The sequence below is a fragment of the Bombus vosnesenskii genome, unplaced genomic scaffold, assembly GCF_011952255.1.
Source record: "Bombus vosnesenskii isolate JDL3184/JDL3185 unplaced genomic scaffold, Bvos_JDL3184-5_v1.1 scf7180000013351, whole genome shotgun sequence".
Lineage (NCBI taxonomy): Eukaryota > Metazoa > Arthropoda > Insecta > Hymenoptera > Apidae > Bombus > Bombus vosnesenskii.
The window spans coordinates 2299614-2321871 of record NW_022882987.1 but is presented as its reverse complement, the minus strand read 5'-3'; the positions used below and the strand labels follow the sequence as shown (position 1 = coordinate 2321871).

Sequence of the window (22258 nt, the reverse complement as noted above, 5' to 3'; positions counted from 1 at the left end):
GATAGAGTTGACTTGGTTTCTATAGTTTATAGTTTATATAAAGTGGAAACTTGGCTATTTTTAAAGATCGTATGAGAATTTTTCAGGGATACAAGGTGAATGTTTACTTTATTTTACTGGGTATGTGAACTATTTTTAATGTATAAAATTGCAGCAAAATGAAATTAACTTGATTTGAATATGAGAAAATCGGCCAAGTTCCGTAGACTTCTAGTAGACGGGAAAAAGGAACTGGAGCAACGCCTTGTCACTCGTGATAAAATGCGATGCGCGCGTGATGCTCCAACAAAATTGAAGGACGATTTCTTCCGCGCAGTACTGTTCCCTCGAACATTTTTCAGAAAGAGTCTTACAAAAGAACCAATAAAAATAAGAAAAAGGAAAAATAAGGAAAGAAAAACATATTCGAAAACGAGACGTACGAGCATCACACCCACGTCAACGTATTTACTCGCGAGCACTGTGAAATAAAAGACTGGACACAAGAGGGCGTACACAAGATGTAGCATTTAATGCTCACGTTTCAAAAAAACACTATACAATGGACACTCTCTAACATAGACCACCTTTGACATCGTCCTTCCTTTCATCGTCATCACGTTGCGATCCGTGAGTGTTTTGAACACAATCGATCCGGGCCAATTCACGCGATTGATCGACTCTGTTCCCTCTATGCCAGAGACGCCGTCACGCGTCTCTACGCAAGCCGGGGACGCGTGTACGCGCGTGTCCAGACACATTTTCTTGTTAACGGATGGACGCGTGTGTGCACGTAATCCCACGTATATGTTAATACTAATATTTTACATCGACAGGTATCAGTTTCCGTTTCACTGTGTTTTGTTCTGTTTCTACGTGTTTCCTTTAGTTCCGTTTCACACGCGTCTCTCTCTCTCTCTTTCGCTCTCTGAGTTGCTCGAGAGAGAGGTGAGAATATACGTAGATCGACGCGAGGGATCAACGAACATCCTCGCCCCGGGGATTCTCGAGGGGTCGAAGGAGGAACCACCTCCCGCACGACCACACGCGTATCGTAATTTCCGCGTCGTCGCGCTATCACAATCGTGCTGAAACAACGATCGAAGAAGCGGTGTTTTTTTCCCGATTTCACAAACACAGAACACAGTTTGATTCGATTAAGTTTTCTTTTTTCCATTTTTTTTTTGTTCAATTTATTTACCGTTCCTCTTATTTTTGCATTTTTTAATCTTTTTTACTTAAGAGTGTCAATAGGTCGTCAATACGCAAACAGTTGAAAAAATCTGATTCCATACCGATATAATAAATTTTTAGCTTACTATACACATCATCGTCACCATCAGCATAATCATAATCATCATCATATATCATCATCAGTATCATCATTGTTGTGAATAGCATCATCATCAGCGTTATTTCGTAATCATTTCATCGCTTGATGATCATAATGACGATTAGTGGCGATCTTCAGGTGGCCGACAAACCCCGCCCAACACTCGTTATCGCTGTCGTCATTATGATCATCGCCGCCAACGCCGGCAACGCGGTTACTAACATCGTCGTTCTTCCGTAATTACACGATAATTATACATTACTCTTTCTTCTTCTCCTTTTTTTACACTTTCGCGCCATCTCTTCCTTGTCCATCATTTCTTCCTAGTCGCTTCATTCCATTCGCTCGTTCATTCACGTGTTCCTTTCATACACAGCATTTATTTCTTCGATCGCACCGTTGTCTCGCTACCACTCTATTTCTCTCAGACTCTTTCTCTCTCATTCTCACTCGCGTTCTCTCGTTGCCCTATAGCCGCTCTTGTCGTCGCTCATAAAATCTTTGTTTTAAGTTTCTTTACCTTCTAACATGATTATTACTTAGATACCTTACTGTTACTTCGTATACATTTTTAAGGCGATGATTCATTCAATCGGGTGAACTCATTTAGAAAACGAACAGCCAATAAACGTCGTCCGTTCGCCGCCGTCTTCACATTCCTTTCATAAGCGCTACAACATTATGTTTTCTTTCCGTTCGTTCTTTCATTTCCCTTTTTACACGTCTATACATCTCGCACCAATTGTATAGGCTCTTTTCGTTAATCGTTCATGCGATCCTACTTTTATTTTCTATATTTTTGTTTATTCCTCTTTCCTTCTCCCCCTTTTACTCTTTTCTTCGCCGGGTAACGCGTCGCCGGGCATTTCCACGAAAATATTGATCGCGTTCTCCGACCTCGGGGGTGGTGTGTCAGCGAGCGGGGTAAAAAGACGGAGTCGTGTTCGTACGCGAGTCCACCATGGACGTTGCACTTTCGCATGCTGCTACGGAAATGCGCCGACGAACGTTCCACCGGCGTCTGTTCCATCGGGATTTTCATCGGACATCGATCTTCTTCATGAAAAAATAATTTAATCGTCGTTGTCGTAGTCCCTAGTCGCTGGTAAATCGGGACATTTACCGTGTATCAATCTACTCGAGAAATTCATCACAGACGAAAACGACGGCCCAATGTTGCTCATTTACATTCTCGTTTTATAATTTCATTTGTTTGGAAATATTGTTTCATTTTATTTGGTAAAACGATTTTGATAAAGCTCTAGCTAAAGATTCCCATTGAAATTTCTCGTATGCGCGACGACGAATCGGCGCGGAATCGGAAACGATCGACGGAGCGGTCATTAACAAAACTAAACAATATATCGTACAACAAATAGAATTCGTAAGAACACTTCGCTCCGTAAACGATCGTGCTCAATTAGGCATCATTTCGTCGGCCATCATCCGCGTTCGTCTCCATGATTGTCTCGTATTTGATAATCGATTATGTATTATACGATTGTTCATCGGACGTCGCGAGATCGTCCCCTCTAGCATTGACAAGGTCGAATTCGGATAAAAACGAAAAAATTCCACGTCTACGAGAACGACGCTGCTTATTCAGTAAAATGGTATAAAGTCTCAGTCCCCGTGACGTAAAAAGCTCTTACTAAAAATATTGGGAGAATTTGCATCAAAATGTTAAAAAACACGTCGTAGCCGCGGGACGATTTCGAACGCGCGAGATTCTACTATTTTCGCCTTTTCTCGTATACGATGTATCCAGGTAACCAGGTCGTCGAGAAATTTCAACCGGGAAAACGTGATGCTAACGCGTTTTCATGTTCCTGCTTTTCTCTTTTCAGTTTTTTATACATTTCTTTTTTAGTTTTCGTATTTTTCGTTTCAAGTGACAGATTCGAATTGTCGAAATTTGGAAAAAAATTCGCGGATGAAGGATCGCACGATCGATTGTCGCATTCGTGAAGAGGAGCTACGCACGCGTACTCGCGCTCACCGATCGGAAAATCGGTCGCGATGGATCTCGACGAGTGTCGGAAATTTCACCAATTAACCAGGACCTATAACTGACTTCTCTCGCACCTGAGTCTTTCGGTATACGTAGGTTATCATTTTTTTTTCTTTCAGTATACTAATACGCCGCTCGACCGTGGCTAGAAAAAAATCGAGCGTCGTTTCGCGTTATCGTTCCGTAGAAGATTGACTTTTCTCGCAAATACAATTTGAAAGATCGTATTTTGAGATCGAACAGGGGTAACGAGAAACGACAGCATCGATTTTCTCGTGAACGTCACGACTCGCGGCAAGAGCAGTGTGTTTACATTAAAATTTTTTATACAAGAATTGCGTGTATGCGGGCGTATTGAAAATATCGATAAAATTTGTCTCGTATGCTCTGTGTTTCTTTCGTTCGTTCGCATCTTCTTTCTCCTAAGCCTCTCTCACAATTTCCCTTCTCCTTACCTTCGTTCCGTTTCTCCTGTTATCGAGCAATTCACCCGATTATCAAAAGATACCTAGGACGAGCTATTTCGAACTTCACGCTATTCATCCTTCCATGCGTTGATTTATAATCGACGTTTAATTTAATTAAATTTTTAACACTTTCTCTCTAATTCATGTTCTCTCTCCTTTATCCTTACATCACAAAAATTCGCTTCGCTTGTGTATACTCTTTGCTTGTATCGCTTCTTTCTTTCCCTCTTTCTTCGATTCTTTTCTGCGTTTCTTGTCTACCGAATAAAATTAAACGTTGAAGCAATGTTTGGAAAGTTATTCAAAATAAAAATACGAAATAAAAATTGTTCACTAAAGAAATTTTCAGCATCGTAACTGCGTCAATTAGTTTGTTAAAAAAATTGTATGAACAACGGGGTAAGTAATTTCTGAAAGGAAAACGATACGGGAAGGACGAGAAAAGTGTCGAGAAAAGTGTCGAGATCAAAATGGCCCATCTTACAGTTGCGATTTTATTCGACGATCTGTTTCGAGACAGTTCTAAGGCTAGTTCCATCCAATATACACAGCGATTACAGTCACGAGCTGCATTCGTTTCGAGAATCCAATGGAATTTCGATAGATCGTGAATACCGATCAACAGTTTCGTAGAAATGTCGTCCATGTTTCGGACGAAATTTGATCTCGTTCTCAAACTTATTCTTGGAAATGGGAAAAATTTCGACGAAGCTGCAACCAATTTTGGATCGTTGTAAATATTCGAAATTTCATTGATTTTGATGTTTCTCTTTGCCCGAGGCACAATGCGGTGTCGTTGGGTTACTCGAGAATTTCACTGCGATATCGTAGGCAGTTTTGCTAGAAACTTTTCCATTAATACAAAAATTAAATCGATGGGCGGGTTTTCTCCTTTTTGACAGCAAACTAGAAGGATTACGTCTTATAGGGCCAATTCGTTCTGTTTTGAGACATAGGCGAATAAAAAAGGGCATGACATTCGTCTCGATTATTATCTTTAATAGTACTGAATGAAATAAATAGTATCTTCTTTAAGCTCTTGATATTTATTCCATATATATATATGTATGTATGTATCCAAAAAGTGACTAATTGGAGAAAGGAAGAATTACAAACTAAGAGAAGACGAGAACGAAAGAAACCAACCAATGTGTTCCAATACGATACTCCTCGTTGTCGCACGTATTTCCCGATTCAACCTCCACTGTTCGCCGAGGATCTCACTGGTCCACAGATTCTCCGTTTATTACCGAGCCCTTTCACCTCCCCGCGGTGCGGCTAGGGGAAAAGAAAACGGCAGGAAAAGAAAGGAGCGGAAAGACGAGAGCGAGAGAATTCTGCGCGGTCGCGAACATCTCTCGTAAAGCCTTGCCGATCTTGGGTATTCCTTTGCCCTCCTCCCTTCCCACGCTCGCCGCGGTTCAATTAACTATTTATATATATACACAATATATTATATTAATTAAACTTGTAGATCGCATGTAGTTCGCCTGTTTTTAGATTCTCGCGCGTTCCTTTCCTTTCGTAATTATCCTTACGGTGCGGGGAGACGGGGCTTGGGTAATAACGCTCATTTTACGCGCGCCTGTGTCTACGTGTTTTCCTCTGTATCGCTGTATATGTTATATATGTGTGTGTGTTTACGCGTGTGTATCGTTTTCTATACGTGTGGAGTCGGACAGGTCGGGGAGGAGAGGTCTAACTGTGTCATCGAGTTGTAGAATGACGAAGAACCGTCTGATCTTCTCGCAGGTATCTATATTTTTGTGTATATATGTATATATGTATATACATATATATTTATTTATATTTATATATATACCTTTTTCCATATATATAAATATATATAATCCCTCACCAACTGTCGCTTGCGTATACTATTCTCCTTCCTCGCGCTCGCACATTTTCGCGCACTATCGTCATGTCTGTTTCGGTGTACTTTACCCGCTTTTGCTATCCGTTTCTTTGCTTTTTTACCTATTCTTCTTGTTTCCCGTTTCTTTCCTTTTTTTATTCTTTCGACGCGTCTCCTCGGTCCAGTACGCACATCGAACACGGCACAACACACACGAGAATAATTATCGTCCCAAAGTCCAATTAAAACGCTTGCTTGTATATATATATTACAATCGGGGGAGGGGGGCGCACATGTTACTTCAGTGTGTGTGTCTGTTATGTATATATTTATATTATATGATAACTCCTTCCTTTAATTAGTAAATTCATTTATAATTAATAACTGTACAAATTTCAATGTCACCTATATATATGCAAGTGAATGTGATCGACGCTCGAGTCCGGCACACGCGTCGATTTCATTCTTCTGTCCTAAAAGTTTCTCTTTTGTTCTGCTGCGTCCTTTTGTTTCGTTCGTTTATGTTTTTCTATTCTTAAATTTGTTCCATTCAGTTCCTCACATTGCCTATATTCTTTACCCTCGCACCGTTTTTTCATTATCGGATTCGCATTTACGTTTTGATCGTGCGTACATGCGTTTGTTAAACGTTTATTAAACGTTTGAACGGACTATTTCTCAATTTTCCCCACACTTATCTTCCTCTCATTTCATTTCCTAGTAGGCTTCCGAAACGCCACCCACCACGTATCTAAAATTCTTTTCCCTATATATATTTATTTATACACCCATATATATCTATACACATGGATGCGCATCTGCGCGCGCGCGTTTGTGTGTATATATATATACATATATATACCGTTCGATCATATTGAATTCCATTCTCCGTAGTTTCGTGCCTCCAGAACTTCTGAATTTTCCGTTTCATCGTCTCTCTCCGCACGTGGATATCTATCTATTAATTAAATCGGATCTGAGTTCGCGAGTATCGGGTTTGCCTTAGTTCTCCAACCCCCTCTACCACTTTCGTTACTTGTATTTTTCTACCTTTTTATTTATCCCGCTTTTCTTACCACTCATTCTTAATGTACACATGCCCGCTAGAAATTGCCTATATCACTCTGTTCGAGGTTACCTCGTTCGTAGCCCCCAATGTCCTCTCTATATAATCGTTAATTAATAATAGCTCGATCGCGACCGTATTAAAATTTAACATTTAAATTCTTCGATCACTACAATATTACACCGCGACATTTGTACACAGAACAATCACATGAATTTCCATCGTATTACGCGGCTCCTCGTACTCTCGTCCTCGTTCAAGCCGCGCGTCTCTCGCCATTTGTTTTCTTTTCTCTTTCTCTCCAGCCATCTTGCTTCCGGTTCCACGCGATCCACACGCCCCGTGTCGGCCTTTCTCCGCCAACGGAGCCTTTCTCTGCTTTGGCGAACGAATCCGCCGTCCTTTGACTCTCTTTCTTTCTCCTGTTCTTCACGAGTTTCTTTTGCCCCGCCTCGATACTCGATTTCCGAGCCACAACCAGACCGACGGCTGTTTTTCCGCTTCCACCGTCCGCATCGTGTGCTCCTGGCTCGAACAGCTGGCACCACGAGCCTCGACGTGCGACGCTGCCGAGAAATATCTCTCCGCTTCCGCGTCGATCACGCCCTGGAGGCGACGAATCGCTCCTTGTTGCCCCCGTGCACCTTGCTCTAAACGCCAACCGGAGCACGCTGCGCTTCCGTCACGCTGCTACGTTTCCCGTTCCGCAAGAATCGTCATTCCATCGCCTACCTTTATTTGCGACTACTGCTGCAATGTGACAAATCATATTCTATTAATAAAACCGTTCGTTTTCTATTTGCCCCGAGGACGATGGAAAAAAGCGTTCTTCCCCGCTTTGTATATGCAATTTTCAAAGCTTCAGGGATTGTTTGATTACTGACTTGATTGCTATATCCGGAAGTGACTGACTGAATGGTAATTTGAAATAGTACGAGAATCTATGATTTGTACAAGTCTTCCGATCATACTTGGTGGAAAAGAGACGATAAGGCCGTGAAATTTGTTAGGAGATAGAATCGATGTGCTTCCAGGGGTGAAGTACTTTGAGGTTAAGACATGAGAGGCTAGTTTCAACTGTGCGATATGTTTATACCTTTTAAAAATAAGAACGCGTATTTTTAATGTAGTCGTAAATTACTTTTTGTCAATAAATGTTCTCACAAGCGCTTGAAAAATGGGACAATTTTTATTGGAATTATTATTCAACGGGAGATATCGTGAACTTTAATAGCATTCAATCTTGATGAAATATTGGAAGCAGTACAGTTTCGATGAAAGACATTTCCCGTTTCAAGCTTTCAAGAATTTCTTTACAACCAGTCTGTTTCTATATAGCCACTTAATACTTTGATTTTTTCGATCAGGAACTTTCAGAGTCACGGAATCAAAAAATGATACCAAACGCAATAACAAAAGCAGTCACATAATATAAAAAGACAAGCAAAGTCCAAGAAATTGAAAATCCTACACGAATTAAGAGATCCATTCACGACCTCGCAATATCATTTCCACCAATAATACCAAGAAATACTTACAATTTCCCAATGATAAGAACGATGTTTCATGTATTTCATCAAATTTAACCCTTTATCCGGGTTTTCATTAACGTTTACCAATTTAACCATCCGTTCGATCTTCGTTTCCGGCTATCAATCTTTCCATCGTCATCGAGCTCGTCACCGACTCGATTATCAAATCAACGATGGCCGCCGGTGTCGTGTTCGACGTCGCACGTACAACGCGGAACCGGTCGAACTACTTTCCCACGTACCTTTATAAGTGATGTCCATAGTACTCTGGCGGGTAATGGTACTGATTGTGGAAGGTGGGATCACCGGGCGGCCGGTGCATCATGCTCGCCGCCTGTCCGTCCATCATGTAACCCATCGTCGCGTCCGGACTGTACGCCCCGCTCGGACCTGCGGACAATGGCGGAAACACTACACGTTACTACGGTTAGATCACTGTCCTGTAATTGGCGAGGGGATATTGGAAAAGCTTGTTGGATCCCTTGAAACCGTCATTCGCTTGCCGTTTTCTTCTCTGCGGTAAATCAAATGACGTTTTCGTGAATTTAAAAATGCGATCCAACGAGCTGTGTATCGTTTTCAGTCAATGTCACGTGCTTAAGCTTCTGTTTCTTTTTTTTTAATTTTGGGGATAATAGGGGAATAGCAGTTGATGCGATATATTAGATATTGAAAGGAAGAATCAAAGATACTAGGATTCTCGTGATCTCGAAGATATATCATTTCTTTTATTTTAATGTGTGGCTAGAATCTTTTATTCTATTCTAATCTCTCATTCATTAAAGTAGTTCCACCTTTGCAGATTGCCACCTTTGAATTCTCTTTTATGTACGTTTCTTCTAAATGATTAATTCTAAACCTCGATAACTACTCCGAATCACTAGACACCTTGCCATAAATTATCGTATGCTGCAAGTTTTCCACGCAGCAAAATCTTCATTTGGAAGCGATAATCGACATTTAAACTGCTATATTCACGATTATTTCGAACACAATATACAGAAGGTCCACGGCAAAGTTCACTCAAACTTAATTAATTCCCCACTTTTATTTAAAAAGAACTACGATAATTTGCTTAAGAACTGAAACGGCAATGAATATTCGTGACATCGACTACATCGACGCGTTCATGTCACCTGAGAAAATTCATCATCCCTGTTCGAAAGATAGGGAATATCCAAAGTGGTGGATTCTCTTCGAGAATATCAATATATTCATCTATCTAAAACAAGATCCATCCCCCACGCAACCCTAATACCGGGAAAGAGGTACGGACCGGAAACGCACACGACGCCAGCAATTCACTCAGGACTCGACATCGGGGAATTCAATCTTCGTCTTCGTATATCGAAACGGTCGATGCGACGACAGCACCTCTCTCTTTTCGTAAGCGGTAATGGAGCAGGAATCCACGGGACGCTCCCCTAGTTTTAATGTCGGTATCTTAATGTATATTGCCGCGATAAATCAAGGCCACTGATTGCGTCCTACCCTCGGGCACCAATACGCGGTGAGACGAAGAGCAAATGGGACGAGAGGAAGAAAGAGAGCGGTGGCGGCGTCATCTCGAAATCTCGTACCGGAGGCCGGCCATTGTCGAACACTCTTCTAAGCCTTTCTTATGCCAAATCTGGTCAGGCTATCTTCCAGGGAACGATATTGCTCGTGTTTGGTCGTTTATTGCCTGTCGAATACGAGCTCGTTTTGCGAGATCTTTTGTGCGGGTCAGGCTGTTGCGTTAAGACTTGGTTTCTTGGTAAAATACTACAGCGAATGCGAGTAATTGTTCCACGTGTTGATAAATAGCGATGGTATATATATATATAGAGGAGGTGTGTTGGGTGCTGGAGATTGCGATAATCTGGATGGATAGCTGTATGCGAAAGTAATTTCGAATAACTCGTGATTTATCTCAAGGGGAATTATTTCATCTTCGCTGACGAGTATTGTAATTTGAAAGTTCGGTATTTAGAACGATAAAATTAACAGATTTTGCAACGCGCCATGTTTATTGCGTGTACAAAGCGTTCTTTGAGATACTTTGATTTTTATTTAGGTCAGATTCGCTTAATTATAGTGACATGGATAGTTATTCCCTTTCGAAGAATAAAGCGTAACGTTTACTCAATCTGTAGCTTCAATTTTTCAATAAGGCTCACTAGATAATAATTATGTCTAATTTTTCAGCATTTTTGCGTTTTATACGGTGCAGTAGTTAATAACAAATGTCTGCTTAAGTAGATACTGAAAAAATTGTAAGAAAAGAGGCTAATATTCTAAAACGCAATCGCAAGATTTTTACCGGAAATTCTCTTACAGTAAGGAAAATAATTTTCATACAAATTTCGCAACTGATAATTAATCAAATAAGTGCGATATTTATCTCTGTACTATTCAAGGAACAGATAATTCTAGGACGTGACGCGCTGCAAACAGACTCCTCGCGATTTGCTTCGCGACCGTACCGTAAATCACAATTATCGCGAATGTTTCTTTGCCTCGCCAATCTCTATCCATCCCACGACTCTTTCGTTTTCCCGGACGCGTGTTTTTCTGCCGCGAATTCCATACTCCGCCAGATTCGTTCGCTCTACCCCACGGAGGAACTCAAAGAATTGCAGATTGACGAGGGAGCACCGACGATGGCACGCAAATAATTTCATCGTAACCTCAATTCCCTCTCCGTTTCTTCATTGAAATAAACAACCAAAATACCATTGGATGAACCAGCATACCATTTCCTGCTGGAAATTGTTGTTAAGTTGCCGTTAAGTGCGACGAAGATGTTGAAAAAGCAATTTGTTATATTAGAATAAGTTTGTCATTTAATATATTGAAATAAATTTGTTCACTTCTTAATAATATATGCACTTCAAGAAATATTATGAAAATATGTTAGTTATACTAAATCAAAGTAGTGGAAAGGTTTAAACAGATGGTCAGAATTTTAAGTAACTAGTAGAATGCAATTTAATTTGCTTGAGATAGATGACTTGTAGGATCACCTACTGAGCACTTACCGACATTCCTTCATTTAATTTGAAATTGTTTTGAAATGTAGAAACCCCTTTCCTATAACGAATCAGTAAAGCGTCATACATGATCTCCTTTCGTATATATATATATATATATATATATATATATATATATATATATATCAAATATATATATAAATATAAATATAATATAAATATAATATATAATATAACAAAAATATAATACAAATATAAATATAAATATAAATATAATATAAATATATATATATATATATATATATATATATATATATATTTGAGAATATATTTGAGAAAATGAAAAGTAGGAATAATACCTAATACATTGGACAAATAAATGTCATATATAAGCTCTTGCCACCCTCTTTCAACATCATCCTTCATTACTCAATTAATTTTAATTTAATTCCCTAGATTGAATAGAAATTAGGTACAGTATTCTGAACCAATTTACATCCTTCCTCAAAAGATTCCAGTACAAATAACAAAATCATGGTATCTGATAGATCCTATAGAATATATTCAAGCAACTTCACAGTAACACCAACCAAACACATTCCCAGTAAACGCACACCCTTTCCACCTCTTCTTCGTCTTGACTCGACGCGAATGTAACTTTCGATTCGCGACTGATTTCGCGAGGAATAATCGAGAGAAGAGACTCTGCGAGTGCGCTTAACGATGCAATTTGCACACGGAGAAAAAGACGAGAAGCTGACGCGCACAGTGGCGTATTCCTCGAGTGCGCGATTTCTTCGAACGCCTCCCGCGCGGCCGATTCCTTAATTTCCCATACTGTGGCCGGTCCTGGACGTCCTGGGACGCCCCGCTGCGTTATAGCGCGGTTTAATCACACTACAAGCGTGCGTCCCTCGTTAGTGGAATATCGTGGCGGCTATAACGCGAGATTACATTCCATGACAGCCTTCGTGGGCAACGCGAAAGACGCTCAAAGGAATCGTTCTCGGACCCTCTTGTTTCATCGGGCTCGTGATAATCGTTCCATGCACCCGTGATTGGTGGAAAACGGTTCTTACCGATCCTTTTCGCCGCGGGATCGCACACAGGGAAACGAATCGAACGTTTGTTCGCTCGTCTCCTGTCAGATGCTGCAATCTCAGCTTGTAATTCTCGTTTTTCTCCTCGTTGTTCGAGCAGGATGAGGCGTAAGAGGCTGTAAAACGATCGGTATGCTCGTATGACTTGTCTCGGGTGGATGATTATGATCCAAGTTTTTGTTGAAAGTTACAGTCTTGTAATGGTAGTCGATAAGAACTTCATATGGAAACGTGATTTTAAACTCGCGATTATTCAAAATGATATTGAAATAGGGATCAGTTACTTCGAAATAGAGTCATTGTATTAGCGTAAAAGCCATATAGGATTGCGATAGGAACCACTTTTATAGACTAATCGTGATATTGAATTATCTGTACGAAACCAAGGAAACTCTCTCGGTAGTATAAATAACAATGTTACTGATTCGAAGTCCCACCGACACATTATAAAAGATGGAAAGGAATACAGTAATCGTACCGGATTTCAATATAAGTTACGTATAAAAACAATCAGATGCAAAATGATACGAAGAAACGAACTAACACTATGGTATACTGACACCATGAAATACAATTACGATATTCCACAGCGTCCAGCTCTATCCTAAATAACTTACATTCTCGGACACCCTGTATAACTCACTATTTTGGCATATCGTAGCTCAAATAACGAAGCCTACAAAACCACGCTATCGACCATTATCGAATCAAGAACAAAAGGATCGATGGTATCTCCAGGTCGTCAGGTTCCAGAGTATCTCAAACGCTTTCGTACCTTTCATCGTGCTTTAATACACAAAGACGAACTATCGGAGGATATGATCGCCGCCTTAATGGCACTTCTTACAGCGCCTTTGAGCCTCGTGGAGATAGCACTTCACAGTCGTAGAGGGAGTTCGTTAACCGAGGACCCTTCATCACGAGTGTGTATACCGCGTTACCTTTCCTCAAGCTCGAGACGTGCAAGCATTCGAGGACCGATAGGCCAATGACACGAGAGGGTCACATTGGTAACGACGAAAAACTTGATGCAGCGTAATAAAGCTCGTACTTAGCTCGAAGCGTGTTACTAACGCGCGTAAATCCGCGAAGTTTCTCGCCTAGGCACGCTTCGGACCCTCCTCGAAGGGGTTTAACACCGAAACTACGAGTGCAATACCGTGGTGGCCGGTCATTTATTTTAAAGACACTCCTGGAGGATGAGGTTAATTGCAGACGCGGCAACTTGCGAGAAAGTATGTCGAGGATGCGCCTGGGAGTAACTTTGGTGTGTCGTTTAAAGGGTCAAGACGATTCAGGCCAAGGATTTGAATCTTCGAATGGCGTTAGAATTATGTTTGTTCTGACTTTTGTGATAATTGTGAATATCTCCAAATAATAAGCAGAATACTTCAATAAATAAAGATGTACACTGATTCTACTGGTAACATGTAATGCCATTGTCTATGTCGTGATATTCATACAAGATTTTTTTACCGAACATATTCTACTTTTCAATTATTCGCGCGAAACTGCTCCAATTTTCAATCGCACCGCAGTTATATAGGAAAATGAGATTCCAAGAGGGAAGATTCTATTCTACATTTCCGATTTATTGTATTTTAGACAGAAATTCTACGCGCAGCCAGATTTCTACGCGACACCCTTTCTATATATTAACACTTAATTAATACTTAATTAATACGGATCACTTGTTGAGATATTCACACGATTTTCAGTCAGTATCATTTTTAATTCTATCAGATCGCTCACTTTAACATACACATCCGGGCACGTAATCACTTTGTTAATATAACAATAATCGACTGAATGAAATTATGTATATTCGGTACTATATTTTATTAGAGATCTATGAAATTAAAGAGAGGCCGATTATTCAAAGCGAAGATCGCGCGAGGGAAGTGTCAATACTCCGTTTCCTTGACGTCCGGCGATTTATAGAATTGAATAATGACTGAATTAGCGACGATTACAAATTGGCTGGCCGCGTAATAAATAGCCAGCGAATTGATTAATAAGGACGCGTTAAACTGTGCATCGTTATAATCGATGATAAATTATGTGAGCCACTGCGGATGCAGAAACGACTGGCGAAATTTATGAGACGGTTCCCGAGCCGTATGTATCGAGAGTCGATGAAATTCGATGAAGTCCAAAAAAAAAAAAAAAAATCAGGATGGACTATCTCGAAGCACGTTTACTCTATCGTTATCTACGAATTGACATTAATATCGTCAAAAGCTACGAGAAACAAGCTGTAATTAATGGACATAAATTAGGCTCGAAATAAAATTAGCGATGGTAAAATTCAAAATCTTATCATTACGTTGCGGATGTTTATGTGTTTATAGAATATATAAAGGTGCAAGATCGTAGAGAATGTATGCGAAGAATGCGGTGAATATATAATGTGCAAAATTATACAAAATGTCTATAATGTAGTAGCTATTGCGATATTTAAACGGTAAAATATATCTCTACCGAGGGTCTATTCGTCTTATATTCATGAATTTTATAATCATAAAAAAGTATAAATTTTGCATAAACATCCAGACTGCTCGTGATATACACATAAATGACAAAATAGTAAATGTCTCGTCACATAATTACATCGTGGATGCTACGCTATCGCTATCCTTCTTATCGAAAATTTCTAAAATTAGACAGAATACATGTGATATTTAAAATGCATAGTCCATTTTTTTAGCACTGCGTAGAGTATATAGACGACGAAAAACTCGTGAAAGTTTCATCGAACGTCTGATATTCATCTCAGCGTAATTTTACAAAACTACACCTACACAATAATATTTCAAATACACAAAGTATATAAAAGGCAAATTTTCATAGGAATCTCACGTCTCTAGTTATTTAGAAAAATGTGAAACCGCACGAACAACTACAATCTACTGCTCGGCCACGTAACACAACCAACTCGTAAAAGTTAGATCAAACAGCCGCATCACAAGCGCTGCGCGATAGATTTCCTCTCGCGCAAAGTTTCGTCCGCGATTACCTCTGATCAGCGTGCCGGAGCAAACCGCAAAACACGGAAAGACACCTTCGTGCAGCCACTAAAGCGTATCTATTATACCGGCGAAGATAATCCCCTCGGAAACGAGGTAAAACTTCGAAATCCGTTTTGCGGGGGCGTATAGAGGGAGGAAAGGGTTGGGGGTGTGCCTTCTCGGTGGCGCGTTCGCCCGCCAACACGGGAACAACATTAGTAACTTATGGTTGCGGCCCAGCGGCTGGATGGCTGCTTGCGTTTCAGACGTAGATCCGGAGCTACGGAACCGTGGTAAGAGGTCGAAGCCTAGAGAGACCGGCTGCAACCAAGACGAGCGTGGAATCCTTTTGCGGGAAGGGGTTAAGGGGTGGAAGGTGAACGAAACCGAGGCGAACCGAGCTTCTGAACTTAGTTATCCAGCGACACCGTGAGTTTCGGCCGGAGTTCCAGTTCGAAGAGCCTGCCCGGTTTCCAGCCACGGAGAGGGCATAACCCGGGCGAGCGCGGCAGCTAGGAGTTTGCCAGGGGCTTTCACCGGCGGAACGCGGTGTGAAAACCGCGGAAGAAGGGCGGCCACCGAACCTGAGGAGAACCAGCCGAGAACCGTGATAAATATGAGCAGTCTAAGTAACAAGCATCAGTTCCCGGAGAGTTCACGCCGTGGCCGAGTCTAGTAACGAACTTCCGGCAAGATTTAAAGGAGCCGGCAAGTTCGACCCGCCCCCCGTGAGCTCCCACCGAAATTGACGACTTAATTAGCGACGGGAACCGACTGCGAGCCCAGCGAGTGCTATGGATCTGTTTTCTTGGAAAAGTTGAGATATGGTGCAGTAGTTGTCCATGCCTTACCGACATATTCTAACGTTCTATATGGTGGAAAATTGTCGTGAGAATTTCTTTTTTCTGCAAGAATATCGTAGTTAATCACTGATGAATACGAATATAGATTCGATGAAATTACATCTAGTCGTTTAACGCACTTGAAATTGATGACGGAGTGTGTACGTCATATGTATTTTTTATCTAACCTGATCGACAAAAAATCATAGTTAACGAAGGATATTGAAATCTTTCTACTATATGAATGATCTACTTACATGAACCATTTGTCCTTCGACGAATTCAGATAAATGGGGTCATACTGCATATACGTCTCTAGTTTCTAATACTAAGTAGCAAACACATCACGTTACTTCGTATATCATCGTGATATACGTTTCTAACATGTACTCCAAATTTAAGAATATCAACATTTTGAAACCCAAAATGGTCTCTCAAGAATGTTTTGCTAAAACAGTAATGCACATCGGGAGGCAAACTACCCTTGAGTCTCATGGAAGGAGGAAGAGAGAAAATCGTCACGGTTAGTGGGTAGCAGAGGGAGCCAAAATCCTCCCTCTCCCCTTATACAGCCCTTGTCGTTCACGGGCAAGCAAATTCCGAGAGGTTGCGGAGTCAGACACGGATAAGAAGAAGACGGGGAAAGGGAAGAGTGATTCGTGGAGCGGAAACCGGAAATGTGCTCCGGAACCTTCAACAATCCCTCGATGAAACTATTGGTCATCCGCGACGCAATACCGGATACGCCGGATCTAATAACTCATCCGCCTGCTGCCTGCTCTCTCCCACTCTTCGTCTCTCTCTCTCACTCTCTCGCTTCCTCTCTCTTTTCCTAACACTCTTTCCCTTCGACTATCCATGCTGTATTTTTTTCTCTGTTTTTCGCTCTCTTTCTATCTATTCTCCTGTAACGGCGTCTCCCACTTTTTCTCTCGTGCCGTGTCGTCTACCGTTTCCTAGCGCATTGTTCGTTTCGACGGCGATCGAAGATAATGTCGTCGGGCGAGGAGAGAATAATATCGGTGTCACGGAGGCCAGTGTGTATTGTGACGATTCCACAATGAATTTCTGCCGAATCGGCGGCGCTATGTCATTGCCGGCTCGTACATGAGATCCGTAAATGGTATGATTAAAACGGCTAATGGAAACAATTCCGGAAACTGGTTGACATCGTCACGGCTCGCTTGCCCGGCCAGTCTTTACATCGCATTGTCAAAACGCGGATCCCGCGGTAATTCATGTCGGATATCGTGGTCAATGTTTGCCAACTGAAGGTTTCCGTTCTTTATCTCTTACGATACTGAATATTTTATTCGATCAAAATTCCAAATATTCAAAATTACGAGCGAGAACCGCGAAGGCTTATTGGAAGATCCGAAGAGAGCACGTACATTAATTATCTGACATTTGACATTTTATCTCGACTGATTCATATCCCATACAAGTTACTTTCGAAACCTGCTCATAATTTCAATGAATTTTTATATTCTCGTAACCAATAATATATTTGTATTTTCGTATTTATGATATCTATATATAATTTGTATATTTCTACCAAATTCATACGTAACACGGAAGAATATAATTTACGTGTTAAAACTATTCTTCATATCTCTACGGTTAAAGCAGAGTCGAACGAAATAGAACAACGAATCTAGAAGGTTAAAAAGTCTGTACCTGGAATCACTGGCTACCGAGACCTTTTTCAAATTCAAGATACAAAAAGCAACAGCTCTATCCTCAGTAAGTCACCCTATCCGAAGGAACCCTGTTGAGTGACGAAACAATACTCGCTGGTAGGACTTAAAACAACCTCTCTGGAGGATGTTCAGTGTGATATACGACACGACGTAATTGCAGGAATTTAATCAATCAGAAACATACCCTAACGTGAGTACACGGCAGTTTCCTAGCCTTGCCAAGCCGAGTTAAGCCCCAAGGGAGTCTCATTTAAGATAAATCCAGGAGTCGGCGACATCGAGTAGAACGGCGAACTCGGGTCATCGTTGTCGTTCCGATGATGAAACGCTAGGACTACTATCCTAGATTCACTCTTCTTTTCTTCAGTTAACATCTCCTCTTCTCGGTCTTTCTTTTTCTCTCCTCTAGAGAAGAACGTTTTCTTCTTCCTTCTTTTGGTCGATTTTTGACTTCGCCTCTTTCTTCTCTCGTACGTGCAGAAACGTCCACGCGAGAGGGGCGAGCGTGTACACGGAGTGGAAACGGCCACACACAAAACTCCCCCTGCAGCCCTCTGATATATAGCCCCTTGGAGGTCGATGACTTCCGCTATTTTTCTTCCGCTGTCTCCAGCAAGCAACTTCCCTATCCTAACGTGCACCCCGCCCGGCCGTTTCGGTACTTTCCTACGCTCCTGCTCTCGGATATCCAGCGGCGGACATCGATCGAGACCAGCCGGCTGTTCTGTTGCACCAGAAGATCCCGTAACACCGACCAAATCTTCGGGAAATCGAGACCACGCGAGCCTTTGTTTGCTCTCGGAACATCGAACAGCCTCTTCGATCGCGTTTTATAGCGCAAATCGAACGACAACTGTATTTTTAGTAATGATGTTTCGCGTTCGAAGAAAGAATATAGAAATTATGTATTTTAGAAAATTCCGAAGATTGTTCTTTAGCGGAATTTGTCAGAAATTCTTTTTGTTGAATATAAGAATCACGCAAAGTTTAATCCTGAAGTTCTGAATGCAGTATTTTTTAAAGTACAGTAGAGATACAAGTGAGTAGGCAGGCAATGGGAATAGGTATCGATGGAATTTCATGAAACGCGGCTTCTTTATGCAAAAATGTAAATATCAATCTCAATTATTTACTAAGTAATTAATGTGTTATAAGGATATATAATAAATAAAACTTCGCTACTACTACGCCAGTTCTAGTTCGACTTTTAAATATTTTATAGTAAGAATGCTCTGGATACGAAAGCAGATATATAATAAAAGATTAAAGGTAAAATAAGGTGTACAATAATAGAAATTATAAATGGCGCCGAGGTATTTTTATTACAAATGGGAATTATAACAGAAAAAGTAGTTCACTTATGACATTCTAATTACTAGCGTTTCATTTATCTAATTGCATTCTGGTGAAAATCATATCATCCTATCAATTTGTTTCATCCAAAGCTCTTACTTGTTCACAAAAATTTAATCCGCGAAAACGTCACAAGAGAAAAGAGCAATAACTCTAGGCTTCTGCAAACAAGAAGACATACTGTATACCAGAGAGAAGAGCAGTATTGATTCGCCTTGAGCAACGTTCAACGAAGTACTTATTTACGAATGCATAAGCAACCAGCGTTACAAGACAGATTTTTATCGTACAAGATGCAGAGCAATCTCCCTAAAGAATGAAGGAGAGAGAAGGAAGATAGGAAGGGGGCTAAGGGAGAGAATGGGAAGAGGAGGAACGAGTATACGAAAGCGGGACGGGGTAGCAAAGAAGCTACTGCATTTATGGATGTCCTCCCCGTGACAAGCCGAAATTAATTTACCCCCTACTCCAGACCGTCGAGCGTTGGCATATTTTAACCCAGTTCTTCAGCCTCCAGTGTTTTTTTCCAACCCCTCGACCGTTCACCCTCCGCCCTCTGTGTGTTACGAGTCCACATAAATTTCTATCGAACGGACACAGACGGATAGAGATTCGCTAAATCCGCCGAGAGGCGATTCGATAAAACCCGTGGAGCGCTCGCGGCTGACTGGCTCCTTAGTTGACGCGATAAATAATTAATGATCGAACGGCCAGTATGGGCCGAGGAGAAAGGCGAAGGAGAAGGAAGAGCAGACGCGTATTGCTGGTCCATAAAACATTTAATATTTATAAGGTACGAAACGGAGGAGAAGCGAGGGGGCGGCAGGACAACCGCCTGACTCGGATATATATTATCGGATCTTATGCGGCCTATACGGTATTTAGATATTTTAATTAACCGATCGGCTATAAATTATGATAATTAAGGAGGACCAGCGCACGGGAACCTGCCTACGCTGTCGAGTTTCGCGTTGTTTTGTCTGCACCAGGGATCTATAGACGAGTTAACATGTGCACGACGTATCGCCGTGGATCGTCTCGTCCCGAATTCGGGGATTAGAAACGTTTCCTGAATTCCCGCGTGTTGCTTATGTAGTACGCCATATGGCAAACCGAGAGACGTCGTTGGTGAAGGAACGGGATCGTTAAGTTGGATTTTGCGACCGTTTCTTCAAGAGCTACTTACTCGGCCTCCTCGAACGTTATTTTACGTTTATGGGAAACGGTTTATGCGTAAACTGAAGTTGAAGAGAGCCCAGGGAGACGTAGAATCGAGCGTAGGAGCTAGCAAGTTACTTATTCTACTGATCGTCCTATCGTTAAAGACCTTCGATATTTGGTGTTTAATTGTGAGCCAGCAAATTATAGATAATTTGTCTGTAATTTGTTGGCGTATTTAAACCGAATATAAGAACGTATGTAATTCGACGTCCACACGAAACGAGAATTCCTTAAAAGCGCTTTTTAACGTCAATCGAAGGTATCGTCTCTCCCTCTGAATATTTATTAGGAGTCCCGCGGGGAATCAAAGTGGACGTCAGCAAACAGAAAGACGCATCACTCGGCACCTTGCACGGGCCTCGATTAATCAAGCGTCTGGAGAGCGAACGTCATCCTGCGATTCCTTTCAATTCCACCCATCGTGCGGTAAGAGACGAAGCGGAGGCATTGAAATAATAATGCACAGCTAAAGGTGGACGAGGAATTACGATTTTAACGAGGCCAGCGGATGCAACAGCCCCGTTGGGGGCACCCCGACCGCTGGATTACAGAGAGCATTCTTAACAGTGTCAATAAACGGAGGTTATGAGAGCCACAAACGTCGGAAGTGTCTCTCCTTACGACGGACATAAATAAGCCGAGCAGCGGCTGGCTGGTCGTTTAAATGTCGCGAAGTAACTCCCTGGCCCGAGTGAACTTTGCTTCGACGCTCGGCTTCCTCGCTGTAATCTGTGGCTGCTTGTTCTTTGTATTCTTTATGCAAGAGACTGAGTGCTCTCGCATGTGTCTGTTTGATGGTCGAAGAATATTGATGGGTGTAAAGTTTAGTTTCTTCGTTGGAGGTTATTGATCTGAGCATTTTATTTCGGTGAGAGCGTGCGGGCCAAATTGAGGCAGCGCTTGATGAATTATTAGGGAATATTTTAAAATACACTCTTTACTGGGAGTCGCAGAAGATGTTTTAAATTGAGTGATCGAGATATGATAGAAGGCAGTGAGATATTAAGGTAGTGGAATATTACAATGCAACTATTTCTAGGCACCTATTTACTTATAATCATTGTACTTTATATTGTTAAACGAAGTTCACTGATCAAGAGATGAGACCATCTTTTAAAGTGACTTTGTTTGAAAGGATTGGTCAAGATGTTTCTGTCCTCCTGATGTTATAAGTTTCTTAAACTACTGGAAAATAATACACGATACTACTAATCGTTGATACTACGATGGACTACTGCATGTTAAAGATGCCTAGCTTTTTGTTATTTATACTTTCTAATGATATCTAAATCTCGACCTTCGTCAAAAGAATGCCATATGAATAAAATTACATTTTTCAATTATTCAATTTCACTATTACAATTCACTATATCGATTAATTTTAAACTAAAAATTAATTTGTTTCATATACTACCAAATATTCGTTGCAAGATAAAAAGGAAGACTAATTCTATTCTTTTCATTGGAAACGATTACAGCAACAATAGTAAGAGATAAAACCACCCTATAATATTTCTTCTAATAAAAAAAAAAAAAGACAGAAAATTCACGCATAGACCAACACACAACTGAATGAGGAAAGAAGCGAGATGACGCGTCGATCTCATGTCGTGGAATCAAAAAACGGCCCGATGGACGATAGAGCGACTTAACAGCCGAGGAACGGCGTCGATGCGTTTTCACGATACCACTCCCTGCCCCTTGCCTGTCCCTCGAAGCGAGCCAGGTTTCTTCCTGCTTGCCATTACCGCGGCGGAGCCTTGATGGCGAAAGTGGTCTAGGGGGCAAACGGTCAACGAGACTCGAGATGAGATAGAAC

General features: G+C 41.2%; 1 protein-coding gene across 4 annotated transcripts in view; it reads right to left on the bottom strand.

The window, feature by feature from the left end:
• Nucleotides 1-492: 492 nt before the first annotated feature.
• LOC117236609 (homeobox protein homothorax) overlaps nucleotides 493-22258 on the bottom strand; it is a 503579-nt gene continuing 481813 nt past the window's right edge. For 3 of the 4 annotated variants that reach the window (XM_033499700.1, XM_033499704.1, XM_033499702.1), the window contains 2 exons: nucleotides 8486-8654; nucleotides 493-7461 (listed from right to left, as the gene is read on the bottom strand). In XM_033499700.1, the coding sequence (XP_033355591.1) occupies nucleotides 8488-8654 (167 nt within the window). In that variant the 3' untranslated portion in view covers nucleotides 493-7461; nucleotides 8486-8487. The remainder of the gene's footprint in view (nucleotides 7462-8485; nucleotides 8655-22258) is intronic. The other variant, XM_033499701.1, reaches the window with a different exon arrangement.